The sequence below is a fragment of the Candoia aspera genome, chromosome 2 (genome assembly GCF_035149785.1).
Source record: "Candoia aspera isolate rCanAsp1 chromosome 2, rCanAsp1.hap2, whole genome shotgun sequence".
Classification (NCBI taxonomy): domain Eukaryota; kingdom Metazoa; phylum Chordata; class Lepidosauria; order Squamata; family Boidae; genus Candoia; species Candoia aspera.
The window spans coordinates 143,704,714-143,727,175 of NC_086154.1; the positions used below are offsets into that span (position 1 = coordinate 143,704,714).

The following is a 22,462-nucleotide window of genomic DNA, read 5'->3' on the forward strand; positions in this document are numbered from 1 at the left end:
TACCCTACCACACAGGGTTGTTGTGAAAACAAATAGAGGCGGGGGAAAAAAATCAACCGCTCCCTCGAAGACGGGCGGGATTCAAGAGCGAAATAAATAATCTCCTAATCTCATGAATATTTATAACATGGGCAGTGCTCTTTTACGTAAAACGGGTACAAACCCGAGCCTGCCTGAGTCCCCCAGCGCGCCAGGAGTCGCTGCGAAGCCGGCGGGCCGGAGGCGGGCCGAGGCTTGGACGCCGCTGGGGCGGGGGTGGATCGCTGCCTTTTCTTTCTTCTGCCGCGGCGGCCGGCTCAGCTCCGCGATGGCGGTGACGAAGAAGATCGCGATCCGCCTGGCGTATTCGGTGGTCGGGATCATTTCGGGGCTGTCGGCCTTCCTCGCCTGGAACCTGGCGCCGAGTCTGCGGCAGCCTTACACCGCCTCCGCCGGCGGACTCTCGGGTGAGCCCCGGATCGGCACAGAGCAACGCGCGTGCAGGTCTGGTCGGGTGGCCCCCTCGCTCGCCTTCCTCCCTGCTTTTGGGTCCGGGAGGGGAGCACAGCCGAGATCCCCCGCACCCGGTACCGTTGCAGCCCTGCCAAGCCGCCCGCCTCGTTTCCGAACGCCATACAAATCCCCTTGGATTTGTTTGCGGGGGAAAGGGCCGTTCAGAAGGGCGACGGGGTGGTTCTGCTCCAAAGTAAGTTGTATTGAGTTCGGTAGTGCTTTAAAGGCGAATAGGGTTGTAGGGTTCATCTTTTATTTTTCTCATTTCCTTGCCCCCCCAAGTGGAATTCCTCTGCATCTCGTTTTCTGTATATTGTCAGGTGTCCGACAAGCGCCCCAAGGCAGCCCTGCAAAGAAAAACACAGAAGTGATGGCACATAATCAATCTATCAAAGTTACTAGTCCACAGGGCTTCATGAATAACCCAGGGACTTGTCCAGGCAGTCACTAGGAATCAAAAACTGACTCAAAGGCACCCAAAAAAAACAAAAACAAAAAGCAATTCATAATGAGTCAACTCACATTTGTTATTTAGTAGATGTATATCCTATTCTCCATTCAGGAGCTCAAGGCAATGTAATGTTCCCTCTTCTATTTTCCTCCACAACAACGCTGTGAGATTGGCTGGGCTGAGAGAGAGTGACTGGTCCAAAGTCACCCAGTGGGCTTCTGTGGCTGAGGTTGAGTTTTCTGTATGACAGACAGTAGCCTTCATTTACCATCTGTCCTTAACAGTTATTTTATTTTATTTTTTCTGCCTGTTGCTTTAGGCCTGCATCCAAAATGGAACCCATTGAAAACGTAGGATCCTTTAAAAAAAATCCAGGCTGGAAAGCCACTTGTTTTAAGATTCTGATGCAGTTCATTTGGATGGTTGTGACTTGTATTGATGCTGTGTTGATCACAAATTTGCTCTCATAATTTTATTTTTATAGTTGCTTACGATACACCCCTCGGGGCCATCATACTAAGCCACTTTCATCTTGTGCTTCATTTGTTACTCTGGTATCCTGCCTATTCAGGGAGTTCCAGATAACATTTGATCTTCTCTGTTCATCTGATGTTAATGGCAGTCCTGTGAAGTAGCATGGCCAGGGAAGTAGTGATTGGCCCAAGGACACCCTGCGAATCATGTGGATGACAGGTTTTGAATGGGACCTTCAGAGTCTAGTCCAAACCTCTAATCCTAATGCTTTATTTATTTATTCATTCATTCAAATTGTATGGCCGCCCATCTCATCTAAGTGATTCTGGGTGGTTCACAACAGGTAAAAACAATTCAATGAGAGCAAGCTAACAACCAATATACAAACATATAGAGCCAGTTTGGGGTAGTGGTTAAGGCAACGGGCTAGAAACCAGGAGACCGTGAGTTCTAGTCCCGCCTCAGGCATAAAAGCCAGCTGGGTGACCTTGGGCCAGTCACTCTCTCTCAGCCCAACTCATCTCACAGGGTTGTTGTTGTGGGGAAAATAGGAGGAAGGAGTAATAGGTATGTTCCCTGCCTTGAGTTATTTATAAAAATAATAAAGGCGGGATAAAATATCTAAAAAAAAATCCCACCTGTAATTAATTTAAAAAGAGAGAATCATGATCAGCAGCAGAATTCATCCTACGTCAGCTCAACACAGCCACTGTAAGAGCTCCCCACCATTGCCAGACCCCCAGGCACGGCAGCAGAGCCATATCTTCAGGGCCTTCATAAAGGCTGGGAGGGTTGGGGCCCAGCTAAAGTTCAGGGGATGATGTTCCACAGGGCAGCACCACGGCAGAAAAGGCTCTTTGCCTGGGTCCTGCTAGATGACATAGATGGGACCCACAACATGCCAGTCCTGATGGGACAGGTAGACGTAACTGGGGATAACTGTCTGGTTACCTGCTTCAGGTTCATGACATGAATGTTCCCCAACCTTTTAGGCTGGTCAGCACATTTTGAGCAAATAAAAACCTAGCCTGCTTTTTTATTGTCTCAGAAAGCTTATTGGGGTCCATTGGACCATGCCATTTATTTCCAGGAATGCTTATTTCAAGCATTCCTGGAAATAACAATGATCCAAGAAACCAGCTTTGTAGGTTTTTGGTTTCTCTTAATTAAAGTCTTCTCTGAGTTGAGCTCAGCTCCTAGTGCTTTCACAGACCCAACCCTGTAATTCTCTGTAATTTGTCATTGACTTCTGGGATTTTTCTGGGGACTTCCCAGCCTAGGCTGAATTGATTATCTCTCATTCACCTACTGACCAGATCTCATCCTGCTTTGCTTGTCCAGTATGGCCAAGGGCATCTTAATGCAGTCTTATCAATTAGTACATTTTAAAAAATGAGGTAAAAGGTGAGGCAGGGGGCCTGGTAGGCCCCAAAGGAGGTGTCTGGGATCCTACTAGAGCAGTGTTTCTCAACCTCAGCAACTTTAAGCTGGGTGGACTTCAACTCCCAGAATTCCCCAGCCAGCTTAAAGTTGCTGAGGTTGAGAAACACTGCACTAGAGGCACACCAGTAATCCTGGAGTCAGAATTTTAATATGCCATCAATGCAGTACAGCACCTAGGAGCCAGACTTCTGTGAAGATTGATTTGCCAATTTAAATGCAACCCTGCACCAGTATTATATAATTAGTAGCTTGGACTACTAAGGAGTTTATTTACATTGCTTCTTGCAGGGCTTGCCTTTCTTACGGTACTGCAGAAGTTCTCTGGATAGCATATAATTAAAACAACAATGCACGGTAGAAACCATGAAAACGGTTAAGACAAAACTACACAATTAAAACATGCAGCTTCTGACTGAGTGGCATCCTTGGTTGTTTGCTTGCAGACATTTCACTACCCGACTAGGTAACATCATCAGTGCTAGCACTTCAGCTCACTTCATCAGAGCATGGAGTGGCTAGACTGATGTGGGATTTCATGAAAGTGTACGCCTTTTAATAAAATGTGTTAGTCTGAAAAGAGACTACCAGATGCCTTCTAGGTTTTTCTGCTTCCATAGACTAACACACACCTCCTCCTACAATCTCCCCCAGATTGATGGCTTAGCTGGTTGGAGGTAATACGTGTGGAACCTACGTACATGTGGCATTGCTTTATTCTGAATCAGACCACTGATCTGCCTCTTCAAGTATTTTATTTATTAGATTTGTATCCAGCCTTTCTTCTGGGAACTCATTCTTTACTCCAGTTTTAAACCCTTACTCCTGTGAAGTAGGTTGGGCTGAGGGTGAAAGACTGGTTCAAGTCATTTAGTGAGGGTCTGTGGCCAAGCGTAGACTTTAACCTGGATCTCCCTAGGTCTAATCCAGTACCTTAATCACTATATTATTCGGGTTCTCATAAAGCTTATATAAAGTGGTGATAGTTTTCCAAAATCTTCAACAAATATATTTTCCAGTTCTGAGGTCCTTTAATTGAAATCCTAGTCTGATTGTCTACTGAAGGATTCTGGTGGTTAATATGCTCATGAATAACTTGCTAGTCAGCTAGTGTTTTCAGGATACCTGACATCTTTCTGAACAGGTTCTGGTTCCAATCTTATGGTTCTCCTGCAGTGGGAACCTGGGGCTCTTTTGATGTTATCGACTCCAGTTCTCATCATCCCAACTGATGGGCTATGTTGGCTGCAGGGGATGGGAGTTGAGAGTCCATGATCCCTTGGAAACCCTTAGGTCTGTCACAACATGACCTTGTCTTGCCATGCAGCATGGGCCTACTCTGGAGGTGTCACATGAATATCTAATGGCTTTGCTGCTTTACTCAACAATGTTATAATGTGGCCTGAGAAAAGCTTGAAGAAATAATGGAGAAGAGAGAATGGCAGGTGCATTACATCCATTAAAGACATTACTATGATTTTGCCTGTGTTAAAAGGCAAGCTCAGGGAGATTCCCAGTGAGCTGACTGAATTAAATATGGCTGGTTTACTAAAGCCATGCCTGCAAGACAGGAAGAACACAAGGATTCACAAGGGGCAACTTGTTGAGGCAAGAAAGATTGAGGATTGGATCCGTAAGAGGGCAGTTTGTTTTGGGTTTTCTAACTTGGTAGTAGTTTGGAAAACATCTGCATGTATCCTGAATTCCTATGGGGAATTCTTTAAAAGTTCTGTCCCTGCTAAATGTGGGGAGATAGACAAGAATTGATCTTTTTTCTTTATTTTTTGAAGCTATTAGTCCTTAGGATCCAGTAATATATCCCCTGCTACTGATGCCTTTGCAAATGTTTAGCAAAAATCTTTGCCATCTAAGACCTCTTTAACCAAAATTGTACATATTAATTTGAACCTGGCAACTTACATATGCAAAACATACTTTCTTCCACTGAGCTACAATTATCATTTTTGTTTATGTGCATGTTTAATTTTTCTGTGCAGTTGCATGTATTTAACCCATATGGCATCTAAGTGCCAAGCAGATTTATTTTGCGCTGTAGCAGCAGGGGTGTATGTTTTTATTCAGACTGAAGGTCAACATATTTGCTCCAAACAGGAGTCAAAGCAGTTTTTCTTCATTTTTTAAATGTATATTTAATTAAACCATAGTTAATTAAACAAAACTAATGTGATTGCTGTGGGTGAACGTGATTCAATTAAACCTATTTTTTTCAAACCAAGGGATGGGAAAGGGTGCCCATTAAAGCTAAATTCATCTAAAATATATTAATTAACCTAAAAAGTACAAGCAGTGACTAGATTGATTCTCCAAACACCTGAAAAGTCTGTTGTTTGGTAAAGCAGTCTGAATTTAGATTTTGTCTGTTGCAACCAAAGTCCACTGAAGTAGGTGTGCTTGAAATTGAAGTTTTACTATAATTATGATAAAAATTGGTATTTGGGAGAGTTTTGAGTCACACGCAGTTCTTTGAAGGCAGTCTTGGAGTGTGAGGTATTGCAACTTTGTTTTTCAGAATGCAACCATCCACTTTTGTGCAGAACATAATACAGGCCTGAAATTTATTCCCCATAGATTAGATTTCCATCCAACCTGATGGCTCTCCAGAGGAGGAATCATTCTTAGTTAAGCTGAGACACAGACAACGCCTCTGTTCTCCAGTGTTCCAGTCCCCTTTCTCACATCATTTTTAAAAAATTACTTAAGTGTCAAGACATTCTGGAAGAATTTAATCCAAAGACTGCTTTATCCAAAAGACTGAATTACCTGGCTGGTTTGAATAGAGCAAAAATACTGTTAAAAGAGAAAAAATGCCATTACAGGGCTTTCTCTTAATTTGTTTCAATAGTTTGTATTGTATTTCCCACCTTATTTATTTTTTAATTAAAAAATAAAGGATATCTAGCAGGCTGCAAACTAAAGCATCAATCTCAAGTATAAACTTTTCCCCCCAAGAATATGGAATTTTATTTATTTGTTTGTTTGTTTATTTGAATTGATTAGCCACCCAACTCCAGTGGAATAGTTGGTTCCCAGACTGCTGCAGGCTACACCATTCTCAACTTAAAAAATGCTTCCTTGCTGGATGTCAGGAAAACTGTTAGAAAGAAAATCACAAGGTTCACCTTAAAGTATGAAAGGATATTTGTTGTTTATTCGTTTAGTCGCTTCCGACTCTTCGTGACTTCATGGACCAGCCCACGCCAGAGCTTCCTGTCAGTCGTCAACACCCCCAGCTCCCCCAGGGACGAGTCCGTCACCTCTAGAATATCATCCATCCACCTTGCCCTTGGTCGGCCCCTCTTCCTTTTGCCTTCCACTCTCCTTAGCATCAGCATCTTTTCCAGGGTGTCCTGTCTTCTCATTATGTGGCCAAAGTATTTCAGTTTGGCCTTTAATACCATTCCCTCAAGTGAGCAGTCTGGCTTTATTTCCTGGAGGATGGACTGGTTTGATCTTCTTGCAGTCCAAGGCACTCTCAGAATTTTCCTCCAACACTACAGTTCAAAAGTATCAATCTTCCTTCTCTCAGCCTTCCTTATGGTCCAGCTCTCGCAGCCATATGTTACTACGGGGAACACCATTGCTTTAACTATGCGGACCTTTGTTGTCAGTGTGATGTCTCTGCTCTTAACTATTTTATCGAGATTGGTCGTTGCTCTTCTCCCAAGGATTAAGCGTCTTCTGATTTCCTGACTGCAGTCAGCATCTGCAGTAATCTTCGCACCTAGGAATACAAAGTCTTTCACTGCTTCTACCTTTTCTCCCTCTATTTGCCAGTTATCAATCAAGCTGGTTGCCATAATCTTGGTTTTTTTGAGGTTTAGCTGCAAGCCAGCTTTTGCACTTTCTTCTTTCACCTTCATCATAAGGCTCCTCAGTTCCTCTTCGCTTTCAGCCATCAAAGTGGTATCATCTGCATATCTGAGATTGTTAATGTTTCTTCCAGCGATTTTAACTCCAGCCTTGGATTCCTCAAGCCCAGCATGTCGCATGATGTGTTCTGCGTACAAGTTGAATAGGTAGGGTGAGAGGATACAGCCCTGCCGTACTCTTTTCCCAATCTTAAACCAGTCCGTTGTTCCGTGGTCTGTTCTTACTGTTGCTACTTGGTCGTTATACAGATTCTTCAGGAGGCAGACAAGATGACTTGGTATCTCCATACCACTAAGAACTTGCCACAATTGTTATGGTCCACACAGTCAAAGGCTTTAGAATAGTCGATAAAACAGAAATAGATGTTTTTCTGAAACTCCCTGGCCTTTTCCATTATCCATCGGATATTGGCAATTTGGTCCCTAGTTCCTCTGCCTTTTCTAAACCCAGCTTGCACATCTGGCAATTCTCGCTCCATGAATTGCTGAAGTCTACCATGCAGGACCTTGAGCATTACCTTACTGGCATGTGAAATGAGTGCCACTGTTCGATAGTTTGAACATTCTTTAGTGTTTCCCTTTTTTGGTATGGGGATGTAAGTTGATTTTTTCCAATCTGATGGCCATTCTTGTGTTTTCCAAATTTGCTGGCATATAGCATGCATTACCTTGACAGCATCATCTCGCAAGATTTTGAACAGTTCAGCTGGGATGCCGTCGTCTCCTGCTGCCTTGTTATTAGCAATGCTTCTTAAGGCCCATTCAACCTCACTCTTCAGGATGTCTGGCTCTAGCTCACTGACCACACCATCAAAGCTATCCCCGATATTGTTATCCTTCCTATACAGATCTTCCGTATATTCTTGCCACCTTTTCTTGATCTCTTCTTCTTCTGTTAGGTCCTTGCCATCTTTGTTTTTGATCATACCCATTTTGGCCTGGAATTTACCTCCAATGTTTCTAATTTTCTGGAAGAGGTCTCTTGTCCTTCCTATTCTATTGTCTTCTTCCACTTCCGCGCATTGCTTGTTTAAAAATAATTCCTTATCTCTTCTGGCTAACCTCTGGAATTTTGCATTTAATTGGGCATATCTCCCCCTATCACTGTTGCCTTTTGCTTTCCTTCTTTCTTGGGCTACTTCTAGTGTCTCAGCAGACAGCCATTTTGCCTTCTTGGTTTTCTCTTTCTTTGGGATGTATTTTGTTGCCGCCTCCTGAACAATGCTGCCAACTTCTGTCCAGAGTTCTTCCGGGACCCTATCTACTAAGTCCAGTCCCTTAAATCTATTCTTCACCTCCACTGCATATTCCTTAGGAATATTAGTGAGCTCATATCTAGCTGATCTGTGGGTCTTCCCTAATCTCTTTAGTCTGATCCTAAATTGTGCAAGAAGAAGTTCGTGATCGGAACTACAGTCAGCTCCAGGTCTTGTTTTTACCGACTGTATAGATGTCCACCACCTTTGGCTGCAAAGGATGTAGTCAATCTGGTTTCGGTGTTGTCCATCTGGGGAAGTCCATGTATAAAGCCGTCTCTTAGGTTGCTGGAAGAGAGTGTTTGTTATGCACATTGAGTTGTCTTGGCAAAATTCTATCAGCCTATGTCCTGCTTCATTTTGTTCGCCCAGGCCATGCTTACCTGTAATTCCAGGTGTCATTTGACTGCCCACCTTAGCATTCCAGTCTCCCGTGATGAAAATAACATCTCTTTTAGGCGTGTTGTCCAGTAGGTGCTGCAGATCCTCATAGAACTGCTCTACTTCAGCTTCTTCAGCATCTGTGGTTGGGGCGTATATTTGGATCACTGTGATGTTAGATGGCTTGCCCTGAATTCGAATTGAGATCATTCTGTCGTTTTTTGGATTGTATCCGAGCACTGCTTTAGCCACTTTACTATTAATTATGAAGGCTACTCCATTTCTTCTGTGGTCCTCTTGTCCACAGTAGTAGATCTGGTGGTCATTTGATGTGAAGTGGCCCATTACAGTCCATTTCAGTTCACTGATGCCCAGAATGTCTATCTTTAATCTTGACATCTCACCAATAACCACATCCAATTTGCCCTGGCTCATAGATCTTACATTCCAGGTTCCAATGGTGTGTTGATCCTTAGAACATCGGATTCGCCGTTCACCACCAGCACCGTCGGCTGCTAGCCATCCTTTCGGCTTTGAACTAGCTGCATCATCACGTCTGGGGCTAGTTGAACTCATCCTCTGTTCCTCCCCAGTAGCATTTTGACCATCTTCCGACCTGGGGGTCTCATCTTCCGATGGTATACCAACATATCTCTGGTTGTACTGATCCATTTAGTTTTCACAGCAAGAATACTGGGGTGGGTTGTCGTTCCCTTCCCCAGGGATCGCATTTAGTCTGACCTCTCTGTCATGACCTTCCCATCTTGGGTGGCCCTTCATGGTTTAGCTCATGGCATCATTGAGGTGCTCAAGCTCCAGCACCACGACAAGGTAACAATCCTTTGCTGAAGATGAAAGGATATAGTGATTCTAAAAAGGGAACTGGTTCAGTTGCTAGAATTCTCATAACCCCATCCCATTCCTTGCAATAAATCTTGATAATGAGAACTCTGCTTGAGAAGGAATCACCTTCAGTTTTAGTCAGCTGCCAAAGTGTCTGACAAAATGCTCCTAGACCCTGTGTATACTGTAGAGCAGTGTTTTTCAACCTTAGCAACTTTAAGATGTGTGGACTTCAACTCCCAGAATTCCTCAGCCAGCCATGGCTGGCTGGGGAGTTCTGGGAGTTGAAGTCCACACATTTTAAAGTTGCTAAGGTTGAGAAACACTGCCGTAGAGGTATAATTTGAAAATAAAAAATGAAAGGGGACTGCAGTTCATTGCTTTGCTTGTGACTACCTAAAAAGGTAGCTGAAAGTATCAGAGAGCATCCTGTGAAACTAGACGAGGTGGTGGCAAGCAACGTAACTGCTTTGCCTTCTGAGCAGTGGGTTCTTGGTGCCTAATTTGTGATGTGTTAATAATTTAATCTCTAAATTCCAAATGTGCACATTGGGGTAGAAAGATTGGGGATGCTGGCATAAAGTATAATAGAGCAACTTTCAAGCCAGGGTTTGTAACTGGCTTCCCGTCTCTGGCTTGCTGTTGGAGTAACAAGATGGAAGCCCCAGTCTGAACGTAATACTAAACTGGCTGTGGCTGGTAGGTTCCTGGCGGTTTGCAAGAGGGCTTATGGGCGCATTTCATTGCACAATGATGCAGCAGGAAATTGCTATACTGTTGGAAAGTCCTCCCACCGCCGGATTTTATGGGAAGTAAGTGGATGTGATTTGCAAGGAAGTTTTTAAGAATACTTGGAAAGTTTGTCTTGTGTAGTTCGGTATTTCAGCCCAGCTGATCAAGCCAGCCTTCAGGATGTGCTCTGTGTGAGAAAAGGCTTTCTTGGCAGCCTGAGGAGAAGAGTTTGCAGATGAATTACCCTGAGCCCTTTCCTACCAAACCTGATTGCCTTTGTGGCAGGTGAAAGGCTGTATGAAATGCATTTTTAGCCTGACTTGTTTTCTCCCAGAAGGGAGGTTCCACCCCCACCCCAATACTCTTACTGGAAAGAGGAAAACAGTTTCCCAGTCATTGGAGATATGGATGAACTGAGCACATTGGTGATTCCGAGCTTTTGGCATGGTCTCCACTTGTGGGCAGATCTAATACTTACTAGATTAGGGACATATCTGGGATTCCAGCAAATGAATTTTTTGGAAGCTGTGGGGTTGAGTGCATGTTGTTTCCTGAATATGCTGCTACCTTGAACAAGTCACCTTGAGTATTTTTCATCAATTTCATCAAATCTGATGTTGCCTTCCATCTGGAAGGCAGGCTAGGAATTTTACCAAGAGAGTGGTTGGGCCAAAAGAATGACTGCATTCAGGGCCAGGGAAGGCAACACCAAGCTGCAGATGGTCCCTCCCTTAAGCCGCCTCCTCCTCGGTGCTGCCGGACAGTTGCTGATGTCACTCAGCAGCATAAGTGATGGGGTGGGGGGGGACAAATCAACACAATTGTTTTTCTGGAGCAGCCTGGCTGAACGAGCCAAGGATTTGCTTGTACTGGATCTGGGCCAAAGAGGTCATGCTTGAATGTGCGGCCTTCTGACAATAGCTTTTATGCTCATGAGAGGTGATCTTCAGAGCCATGGATCTGCTGCAGCCTGGCCAGAAGGAATCCCAGGCCCAGATCATGACTGTCCCCTGCCTGCGCTGGGAATGTCATAAAGTGGTGGCACTCAGCAATCACCAATCATACACGCTCCAGATCTGCCAGGACCATGTTGTCTGGAAATTCTGGGTGTTGTAGTGTTCAATTGTGGTTAAGGTATTGGACCAGCAGCAGGGGAACCCAGGCTTAGTCCTCTCTCAGCCATGGACACCTACCTTGTGACTTTGGACCATTCTGTCTCAGCCCAGCCTCCTTTGTAGTGTTGTTGTGCAGGGAGTGCTGGGTAACACCACCCTGAGCTCCTTAAGGCAAGGCAGGATAGAAATTTAACATGTGCATGCATACGTCTGGGAGGCATCAAACTGGGAAAAGTAGCTGTGGTTAAGAATTAAAAATCTAAAACCCACCACCCCTTTCTTTAACCTACCTAAACTTGGTAATGTAAGGGAGCTACTGCTTTTTCCAACAGAAAAAAAACTATATGCTCAGGAAAATGCTGTAACTATTTTTTAGGCCTTGTAGACTAGATTACCACTTTTGGGGGGTGGGGGGGTGGTTAGCTTAGATTCCAGTGACATTTCTTAAAGTGGAATCACATGCCAGGTTTGGGCAGCGTTTCCAGGGGACCCTTTTATGTGATCTCCATGCAGTTTCAGAGGCATAGTTGAGTGAAAAGAAAATAGACTTTATACCTTAGCTTCAAGACCCCTCTAGGTTAATGATTGTTCTTCATTCTTTGTAAAGAGCACTCTTGTCCCTACTAATCCTGACTGAGTTATACTCCATGTTCATATATAGCTTACAGTCCTTCCCAGTTGGAAGTATACATTAAAATTTGGGAAATATTGATTGATTCATTCAGTGGCTATCCCGCCTTTTCACCCGTTATTTCTCACAACAGCCTTGTAAGGTAGATTGGATTGGAAACTCGTGTGTGGCTCAGTGGGCTTCCATGGCTGAGGGCAGACTTGAATCTAACTGCACTGGTCCACACTCCCATATTAAGTTCCTTTGCTCTACATTGGTGTACCTACCAGTCCTGCAGTGCAAAGTAAGGTGAATTGGCTTTTTTGAAGAGGACTGTAAATGAAGTGGCATCAAAGGTCCAACAGTTGTAATTTATCTGTGACGGTTATTTATATATACAACCCACTGTAGAAATTGCCACTTTGCATGTGCCAGCACCAACTGATGGTCCATGATGATGATGATGACTTAAACTTGTATGCTGCCCAACTCTGAATGATTCTGGGGGCTCAAAACGAAGAAATTAAAATAAAACATAAAAATTGTAAAAATGGCAAGCGAGATGAAGTGAGGGGACTCGCTCCCCCTTGCCGAAGGCCTGAGTGAAGAGTCTAGTCTTCATGGCTCTTCTAAACAACAGTGGGGGCCATCTGGATCTCCATGTAATGGGCTGTGAGAATAACCTTGAGGGACAGGAGGAAGAGCTGCGGCCAAGGCAACAGTCAGATAAAAGAAATCTGAGTCCAGGGCAGAAATGTAATTTGAGAAAACATCTCAGATTTGACCCTCCCTAGTTCTCTTGTAGATAAAGGCAGATATGGGGGAGGGAGGCACTTTCAGACTTGCAAGATTCTGTTACTGTAACCCTATAATAAAAGTGGATTTAGTATTCATAACTTTGCTTTCCTAGTCTGGTCTACCTTGAAGGGCTGACACTCAGGGGGAACTTCGTTCCAGAGGGCAGGCACTAATACTAGAACGCACGCTTCCAGGATCCTGAGAGTAGTGCGCCAACCCTGCAGGATCAAATCATGGGTGACAGGCCTCAAGTAACCAGGTCCTATTCATAAGCAATCTCTAATAGTTTATCCTGTGTATTTAATCACCGTGCTGCCTTCCTTTTTTTCTTGAAAATGTGGAAGATGGGTCTATTCATATTTATTTATTCGATTTCTACAGCTGCCCATCTCAGCAAGTGACTCTGGGTGGCTTACTTAGTTTTGATATATTACTTAGTTTTGATGAGCACATGATTTAAGCAAAGGGGGTGATCTTTATAATTAGCCAACCTCATGAGATACCACTTTTGCTCTAAGTCAGAATCTTTGCTGCTGTATTTTAGTTTTTTTGGTGTCTAGAACTGGTAAATAATAAAGTATAAGTGCATGAATAAAATGCAGTATTAGCCAAACTAAGCTGCTTTATAGCTTCTAATTAACTATTTTCGTCTGATTATTCCTGGAAATGCACACATATTTAATTGATAGCTCTTCATACTAAAAATTAGCCTGATCGCAACTTCCAGTGCCTCTAGAGTTCTTTTTTTTTTTTAATTGAAGCAGCTCAGAGGAGCTGGGTATGATTAGATTATCAAGTTTTAGATACTGATTGGTAATCCAATAAAGTATTTTCCCAGTAATGCTTTATTTTTTTAATATAAATTTTAAGCCACGTTAAATATATGGGACTGTTTTGCAATCCAATATTTTAGTATCATTACTTTTCGTTATTGGGAAGAAAACTTTGGAGATAAATATATTTGTACAGTTTGCACAGCCCACATGTTTTTGTTTTTGTTTTCAAAATCAAGGTCCCTTGCCTAGTTGATCGAAGGGTGCTTTTGAGTGCAGAGGCTGCAGAAACAAACATAGAAATTGTTACAGGGATTTTGAGAAGTTCTTGAACTTTTTGCCAACTCATTCCTTTCCAAGGACTGTTTTGCTGAGTCACAAGGGTGTTTTTCCAATGCCCTGTCAGGAGTCCCTCATCACAAGGCAGTTGGCTGCCTTATGAGCTGACTCAGTTTTTGAACATGTGAGGAAAAGACTTGAGTCTGACCCCTTTTTGCTCAGGAAACAGGGAAAGAGTGAAAATGTGACTTGGCATTTTTAATCACTAGTATCACCAGAAGCTTGTTTGTCTTTATGTCAGCTTTTAGAAAAGGGGAAGTTTCCTCCTTGGCTGAGCTTTGAAAAACACTTTGAGGTTTACTTTTTCCCCTAAAGAAACTTGCAGAAGCCCATAACTTCGAATTTTGGTTTTTTTTAGTGCAAATCCATCTCAGACTTTTCTAGACTTGCTCCCCAGCTTTCTACACTAGCTATAACTATTAGTCTCATTCAGTGCAGTCAGCCGGTGGGTCCTTCTGTTCCAGTTTTGCTGAGGCAGCTTCTTCCCCCAACCTGCTGCCCTCCAGACATTTGGGGCCTATGATTCTCCGAATTCTTAGCTATATCTGAAGAGCTTTAAGTTGGGGAAAATAGAGACAGTAAAGCTGAAAAGAAAAGGGATTTCCAAGAGCTATGCATATGGTGTGAGTTCACTGGGATTCCCTTCCATCAGAGCCACAACCATGGAGAGATTGTGTATTTCTCCCAGGCTGTGACTTCAGTAACAAAAAAACCCCTCAAGTTCCCATCAATAAACTGCTTTTTTAAATGAGGAGGAAGCTCTCATTGGTACCCAAGACAACTTTTTCCACTTAAAATAGTAGCTAAACTTAAAATCCTGTGTTGTTTCTATAATTCAGGGGTTGAACTGGAATATGCTGCAAGCTGAGGCCAGAAAAAAGGTATCCCTAGAATTTTTTAAAATTAGAAGCTTTTGTTAATTGTTCATTCATATAGGATTCATATACTGTATATGGGTTGCTTTTGTTGATTACTGAATATTTACTTGATTTGGGTAGATTTTTGAAGTCTTCAATTGATATATGATACTTTAATACACAGTACTGATCTAACATTACTTTAAATTTCTTACTCAGTTTTATATGACTTGCCAATCTCTTTTTTTTTCTGTTTTTCTTGGAGTTTTTTCCCCAGTTTTTTTTTCTCTTGATTGTGTTTTTAAATATATATTAAATTAGGTAGACCCTAAAGCATTTGCCAACAGCTGGTAATAATGGAGCTGTGGGTTATGCTGCAGAATCTGCAGGATGCAGTCTATCAGCTCTTTCTGCAGTCTCTCCCTCTGCTCATCCGGCATATCTGAAGTGAAATGTTTACACATGTTCACTATAGATAGATGTAGGTACATAGACACTTTTTCATGACAATTCTTGCAGATAGACTTGCACTAAGTGGGCACAGCAATAAACAGCGCTCTCTACTTCAGTGTTTCTCAACTTTGGCAACTTTAAGATGTGTGGACTTCAACTCCCAGAATTCCTCAGCCAGCCTACCCATTCCCATGCTCTGACACCTTCTCAGAGATCTTGATGCCTTCCCACTAGTACAGTCCTATAACAGCTGCTGCTGCCCTCTTAAAGGGGCGATAAAAGTAAAGATGCCCCCAAGTTGAGCTCAGCTTTGGTGACCAACATGGACAGATCCATGCAACTTTTCCCCCACCAGCTCCACATGTTCAAGAGTTAGCTTCGTAGGTTCAAAAAACCCTGATGATCCCAAATGTTGCTTTGGGAAAGGGAGGAGAAAATGCTCTTTTCCTGGACCTCGGTGTTTTTTGTTCCAGATGCTGCCAGCCAGGCTGTCAGTGGCTCCCAGTGCCTGCAGTACGATTCCTTGGAGAGCATGGATGCCACTGCATGCCTATCCTCTAGGTGTCATTTTCTTGGCAACTGGCATTTGGTGTGATCCAGCCCTGCTCTTACTACAGGTGTATCTGCTTCCCCTTTGGAGGATTCAGAGCACCTCATTTTGCAGAGTAGCCTCTGTTGCACGTGGCTTCTGCACTCTGACTTGCTCTCCATCTCCAAAGCAGAGGCACTCTTACCTGAACCTTTTGTTCCTCCGGATTAAAAAAAAGTAACATTTTCAGGTCAAGTTCAAGTTTTCTTGGCAACAGAATAGAATAGCAGAAAGTTTTCTTGGCAACAGAATAGAATAGCAGTAATTTGCCATTGTGTTCTCCCCCAGTTCTTCCCTCAACTTCTCAGTCCTAGCCCTGGAATTCCCTATTAGTCCATCCAAGTACTAGCCAGATCTGATCCTGCTTAGCTTCTGCATCCAGACAAAGGCAGCCAGTGTTGCCACCTGCTAAGATCCCCTTGAGGAGCTACCCCCAAAGTGTTGTATTTACTCTCCAATTCTCAGCTGCTTCCTATTTCAGCTGGTACCAGTTGCTTGTAGCAAACTTTTTTTACCACAAGAGGGCAAATCTTGTGTCTTATCTTTTGCCTGATTGTTTGGGCCAGTGAAATCTGAAACTATGTTTACCCAGAATTAAACAATTTTAATTTTAAAATTAAAAAATTAAACTCTGTATTTAAGACTTTTGATGCTACAATGCCCTGGACTCCCAGCACAGATATCTCCAGATAGGCTTCTGCTCTTTTCATTCAGCTAGCATGGCCAATAAAACTATGCTGAATAAGACAGGCTGTAGCTTGCACATCTGAAGGATGCCAGATTGTCTCCAGCTTGGATCAGTTACTGAAGTTGGCAGCCAAGGCAGCTGCTCCATGCTCTTGGAGAAGGACACAGCTGCTTTAAAGAGCTGCAGATCCCCACTCCCACCCCATGCATACATATACTCTGTGGTACCTATTTGGTATTGAATATGAAGCATTGCACAGCCCTGATGTCTGATATTAGGTTTGGCTTTTGTGCAGAAATGCTCCCCATAGTCCAAAAAAGTTCCCTGAACATAGAAAACAGACCTAATTATAGTGCTGAAAAGTTATCTACCGTATCTTTTGTCCTGGCATGCTCGCTTTCTATAGGCAAGGAGTATATTGGACGAGAGAGGATTTCCTTTTAGAACTCATTTTCACTTTGAAGTGGCACATGGCAGAAACATTTGAAGATGCTGAGAACCTGGAGCAAAGGTGCAAAGGAGAGCAGATGACTCTCAAAAGCCTTGGATGCGCCTCCAAACACCATCACCAACACATGATTTGGAATGTGACAGAATTTGGACATTCTTAAATCCACTGGATTTATTTATTGGTTTGTTTATTGTGCTTTTATAATCACTTCGATTAAAAAGACACACACCTAAATTGAAGCGACTTACAAAAGTGAAACTCACAATAGAGTTTATCAGCAGCAAAAATATCAACACATCCACATATCCAAAAAATGCCATAGCAATAATAAAACAGCACACACACCCCTAGGTACCTACTTCACATCTACTCAAACCCCAAAGGCCCACTTGAAGAAGCTTTCTAAACATTAGTAAGAAGAACACTGTTCTTACTTTGGGGGCAACTGGTCCCATAGGAGGGGATCTCTGGGATCTCTTCCAAGTCCCCTCCTGCAGCCATTTATGGGGCAGGGACTTTCACCTTCTCCCAGCACATCTGAGGTGGGCAGGTTTTGCTTGGAGCAGGCAATTTTGAAGGTACCTGGTTGTAAGCCATGTAGGGAATTGGGTTAAATTATTTTAAATTAAAACCAATCAAACATAGTGTGTTTCTCTTGTCCCCCATTTTGGAGTGCCACTTACAGGCCAAAAGTCACTCTGACCTAAAGGAAGTTGCAGAAACCTGCTGGTTAAGGCTGCTGATCAATTTTGGAGTTTGCATGCCCACTTTTTACTGATTCTCCTTCTCGCTTGGTTCAAACAGGTGTCTTGGCACTCTGGGCCCTAATCACACATGTGATGTATATGCAGGACTACTGGAGGACTTGGTTGAAAGGTCTGAAGTTCTTCCTATGTGTTGGCATTTTCTTCGGCATACTCTCCGTGGTGGGATTCTGCACATTCCTGGCCCTGGCCATCTTAAAGAGCCAATGTAAGTCCATGCCTTGGTTCTCTCTTGAAGTCTAGCTCTAACACTAGCAGAGCAAACTCTGTGCAGCCAAAAAAAGGAGGAAGACCCATTTTTGTGACAGCCATGAAGCCTGCTCCACTTCCCCCTCCGCATTTAGAGGTTCCACCAGGCATTTCCACCAACTCTGTCTGCATAGATTGGGACCCTCTGGACAATATTGGGCTCCATCAATCCCAGTTGACATGGCCAGTGTTCAGAGATGATCAGAATTGTAATCCAGCAGCATCTGGCTCCCCAGATGAGTTAGGAACCTGCTTCCCTAAAGCTCCAAAAGCGTGTGCATTTGTGCTGCACTATTGCTAAAGGTGAATGTGGCCTCCATGATAGCTAACGGATTCAAAGGACCAAACAGAGCTTTGGTGCAAGGGATGAGCAGTTTGTTGTTCTGGTGATCTTCCATTTCAGAGGGCAGTAATTATCTGGGCTACAAGGCAGCTTTGTACTGTGTACCTAGGAAGTTATCTGCCCAATCCTCAGCCAGCTTATTGATCTATCTAGCCTATAGTAGCCTGTGCCAAGCAACAGTTGCTCCTCATTTCTCAGGCTCATGCTGTTCATCAGTGCAGCTTCCCTGAAATGTTCTTAGCTGCAGGTGCCACAGGTGGAAGCCAGGACCTTCTGTTTGCAATGTATCAGCTTGGTGATTCTGCTCCAGTGATGGCAAATCGAGAAGCATTTGTTGTGTAGAGAACAGGATCCCAGCATTGCATTTGTCAAGGAGTCCCTCCCACCTTACCACTGCATGGAAGGGTCCTTTGCAGGAATAGGTGTAGGTACAAAGGCTTATATGTGAGCTAGAATCCTAATTCTACAGTCTTTCAAGTATTTGATTGTGCCATTGAGTGCCTGCAGATTTACTTTCTCAGGATCAAGGCTGGATGCAGGCAGTGCTGATTTAATTCTGTTTGGCTCTACAATAATGCTTGAATATGATTCCCTTGAAAGGGGAATCCAAAGGTGATTTTTGATCTGTAGATCCTCAAACGGCTCAGAGATTGGCTTTCCTTATACTGCCATGTAATTCCTGAGATTTGCCAAAAAATGTATTTGGTTACTCTAAGCCTCCTTCTCTAATTGGGGGTTTTCAGATGTGTTTCTCTACAGCAGGCTAGGTAAAAATTCTAGGAATTCTAATTTCAGCACACCTAAGAGTCCCCGTAAGCAATATCCTTTTCTTGGGATGTCTTCCCTTGGAGACATTAAGTTTCTAAAACAATTGTAAGGTTTTATTTTGCTACTGCTGTTAGGGACTGCCAGTCCCATGCAGTAAAGAGAACCCTATCATCACAAAGCTATTTTAATTGGGAAACTGCAGACGAGGATATACTTTAGAGTTATCAGCTAGGAAAAAATTGTATTGTGGAACAAGTACTGTGAGTTGGCTGTAGTCAATGGCAGTCCTTCAGAGATCATTCTAGGGATCCCATTGAAGTTCCAAAATGGGTTAAAGTAAATAGATCACCATACATTCACCAAATGGATGTGGCTATTGCCAAGTCTGATATTATCATAATAGAGTCAAGTCATGGTTGAGGCAGCACATAAGTCTACTAAATCAACCAACCAACCAATCAAAAACCTGTGAGGTTCTTGGAAGCATCAAATTGTAACTGGTAAAGACATAATCTTGCACCAGGGGCAGAGGCTTTCCAGGTATTGCTCAGTTCCTTATCTCTGACTGTTGGGCATCCTGCTTGAGAATGCTGGAGTTAAAATCTAATAACAGAGTCTAGGACAAGTGAAAAATCTCTGGTGCTCTGGTGCTCTTGAGTGATAGCAATCATAATCCCCAGTTATTTTGACCAGTGGTTCAAGATTGAGCCCTCTGACTTTACTGAGTAGATGTTGGAAGTAGTGAACCTAGTTGGTAGGGTTATCAGCACTGGAGCGATGCTACTTTTTCCTCTTAATAAGATGCTAAATTTGCTTGTTCTTCCCAGCCTTTAAGGATCCACGGAGCTACTACCTGTCCTGCATCTGGAGCATCCTTTCCCTCAAATGGGCTTTTCTCCTTGGCTTGTACTCTCATCGGTACAAGAAAGAGTTTGCAGACATCAGCATTCTGAGTGACTTCTGAGATCCTGGACATCAGTTCCATCAAAGAAAGACCTTGGAGGGTCAAGGAAGGCTGTTGTTCAGCTGACTGACCCTTGGAGGCAAGGGGTTGGCAAGGAGGCGGCTGAAAGAAGCCAACAGCAGGTGCTTGACCTGCTTCTGCGTTTTCTCTGCTGGTTTCATTAGGAGCGCTTCCTAATTGCTTTTGTCCGATCATTTGCCCTTTTGACTAGTTCTGTTTGTCCATGTGCACTCATCTTTCACAAGGATTTTGTTGTTTGAATGGATGATTCAAGATGTTTAGCAGGACCCGAGTTTTGATTCCAAGTCCCTAATGTCTATGACCTATGGCATTTTTCATAGCTTTTTTCTTTAATGAGAATGCGGGGGCAAAGTCTGTGGTCCAGTGCTATCAAGCAAGGATTGATTTGTACTCCTTTCATACAGATGTATTTTTATAGCTCAAGGTGTGACTCCATTTTAAGACAACTTTTTTAAAGCAAGTTCTCTTCCCTTGTCTGATGCTTTGGTGGGGAGGCTTGCATGTGTGCTGTGGTCTTGGTTATCACAGTTTAGGGACAAGAAATGTATGTTGTGAACAGAACTCTGCTCTGCACCCTTTTTTTTTCTCCTGCAGTCTTAAATGGTTATGATGGATGTTTCTTTAATTTCAGTTAGGCAAAGCTTAAATACTGTTGTAAAGGCATCTGCAGTTTTGGAGAGTGACCCTCTGGGTTAAGAAGGAACACAACATTCCTATCCAAGTGTTTCCCCTTCCCCTGTAGCTGTCTGCTCAACATAGGGAGGGACCTGGAGATTTCCAGATGTTAATCACAGCTGCCAGCAGCCTCAGCCAGTGGTGATGAATACCATGAACTGCGCTTCAGAAGTATCTGGAAGGCCTGCATTCCTCATCCGTAATGCCGTTTTCTTACACTTAGCGTTTTTGTCTAAAACTGTTACTTTATAAAGTGAACAACTGGCCTATTTTAGGATCAGGGGAGCCAATTCATTCTTGGGAGTCAACTGTGTTGTCTTTATTTCTTGCAGATTGGGACAAAAATAGGTAATTGTCACAATTATTCGGTTGTTATCTTATTCTCTGATTTTTACTTCTGGTTGAATAGGAATTCAGCGGACCACGTTGAATGAGTTATGAGTGGACTGTTAGCCGAGGAACTTGGACTGGTCACCCCGATCAGTGGACTCACATTCTGTAACCTACTCTGCATAAACTAATTTACAAAAAGAAAGGCACATTTTTTTTTAACAGAACACTTAGCTGCTTTAGATCAAGCTTGTCTGGGATAGAATTGAAGAAGTGGGGTAGGTGCCATGTATGAGAAGAAATGGTGGCTTGGGAATTTTTCTGCCTCACCTGGACACAACATATTGCCTTTGAGTTCTTTTTCTAAACTAAATTGCCATTGTGATCTCACTTAAAATGCTTCAGTTGTTGTACAGTGGATGTGTTTGAAAGGGTGGGCATGTTGCACTATTCCCCCTTCACCCATCTCTCCCCTTTTTGCTTTTGCTGACCTGACAGCTGGGTGTGCAATTGCTCCTTGCAATTTCTTTCTCTCCTACTCTAAGAGCTGTTGGCATTTCTTTGGGGCTGACACTCTTCGTCCATCCAAAGGAAAGATTTGGACTAACCCTAACCTGAAAGCAGAATTATAGGGGATGCCCTGTCTCTTAAATTTCTGTATCTTTACCCATCAAATCTGTAGACCTTTATGTAGAATGATCCCTAGTGAGGTGGCTGTGGCTGAGCCAATTGTCCCTAAGATGTCAGGAAGCACTGGGATGAAAATCAAGTGGGTTATTGTTCCCTTTGGATTGATGGGTGATTAATCTGTTGGATATAAGGCAGCTGTAGAGATGCTTCATGTTTATTGACAAACTCCTCATGCTTCAAATGCCATCCTGTTTGTCAAATATGCTGCATGGCCAATGGTACTCCCATCAGGCTTGGTGATCTGTACCGCAAGGACCAGGTTTCTCGGCGTTCTTTTGAAAAACAGGGACTCTCAACAGCACAGAAGGGATCTGGTAGATGCAGGGACACCAAATCTTCACGGACAGTTGAAGAAGTATGTAAGAAGAAATCTGTTTGGCGCAAGCTGTCCTCCAGTAGAATGAAGTTATTAATGTGCTAAAAGATCATTTACTAAGGAGTTTATGGTGAAGAAAATGGTAGCCAGCTTGGTGCCAGACAGTGGAGAAAGTGGGACTTTGTCCATGCGGTGCTTCATTACTGTAGTAACATTGCAGAAGACCCAGTGGTGATGCATTACATTCATCCACTCTTTTCAATCTCGCTGTTTCATCCCTGTTGAAACTCAAACAGCAGATAGTATGTTTTGTGCTTTGCTTTCTCCTCTCCATGTGCAATAGGTATGTGAAAGGGAATGGTTCACCCAGGTGAAGGATGTTCGCATGCCATTTTTCTTATTAATAAAATAAAGTTTAAAAACATTTAAAAGTCTCTTTCTTTCTTGCAGAGGAAAGTCAAGAGCAGGGAGCATGTAGGTGAATCTGTAAGTACAAAGCAGGTGCTGAAAGAGTCCAGATATACTGGTCCAAATTTATGTCACACAATGGAAAATGCTGAGGCAGTAGCCTTTGGACATCATTTTTGAAGGAAGCAAGTATCTCCATTATTTAATTAATTTATATATTTCATTAGAAAGGGATGCTTGCTTTTGTTCTTAAAGGATATCACAATAGCTCTGCACACTTGCAGCACTTTTAAATGATAAAG

General features: G+C 43.1%; 1 protein-coding gene across 1 annotated transcript; it reads left to right on the forward strand.

The window, feature by feature from the left end:
• The first annotated feature begins 240 nt into the window (after positions 1–240).
• SLC48A1 (solute carrier family 48 member 1) lies at positions 241–22,171 on the forward strand. Its single transcript, XM_063293970.1, has 3 exons — positions 241–446; positions 17,437–17,604; positions 19,584–22,171. Exons 1-3 carry the CDS (start codon positions 308–310, stop codon positions 19,718–19,720), a joined length of 444 nt encoding a protein of 147 aa, XP_063150040.1. The 5' UTR covers positions 241–307; the 3' UTR covers positions 19,721–22,171.
• Positions 22,172–22,462: the final 291 nt, after the last annotated feature.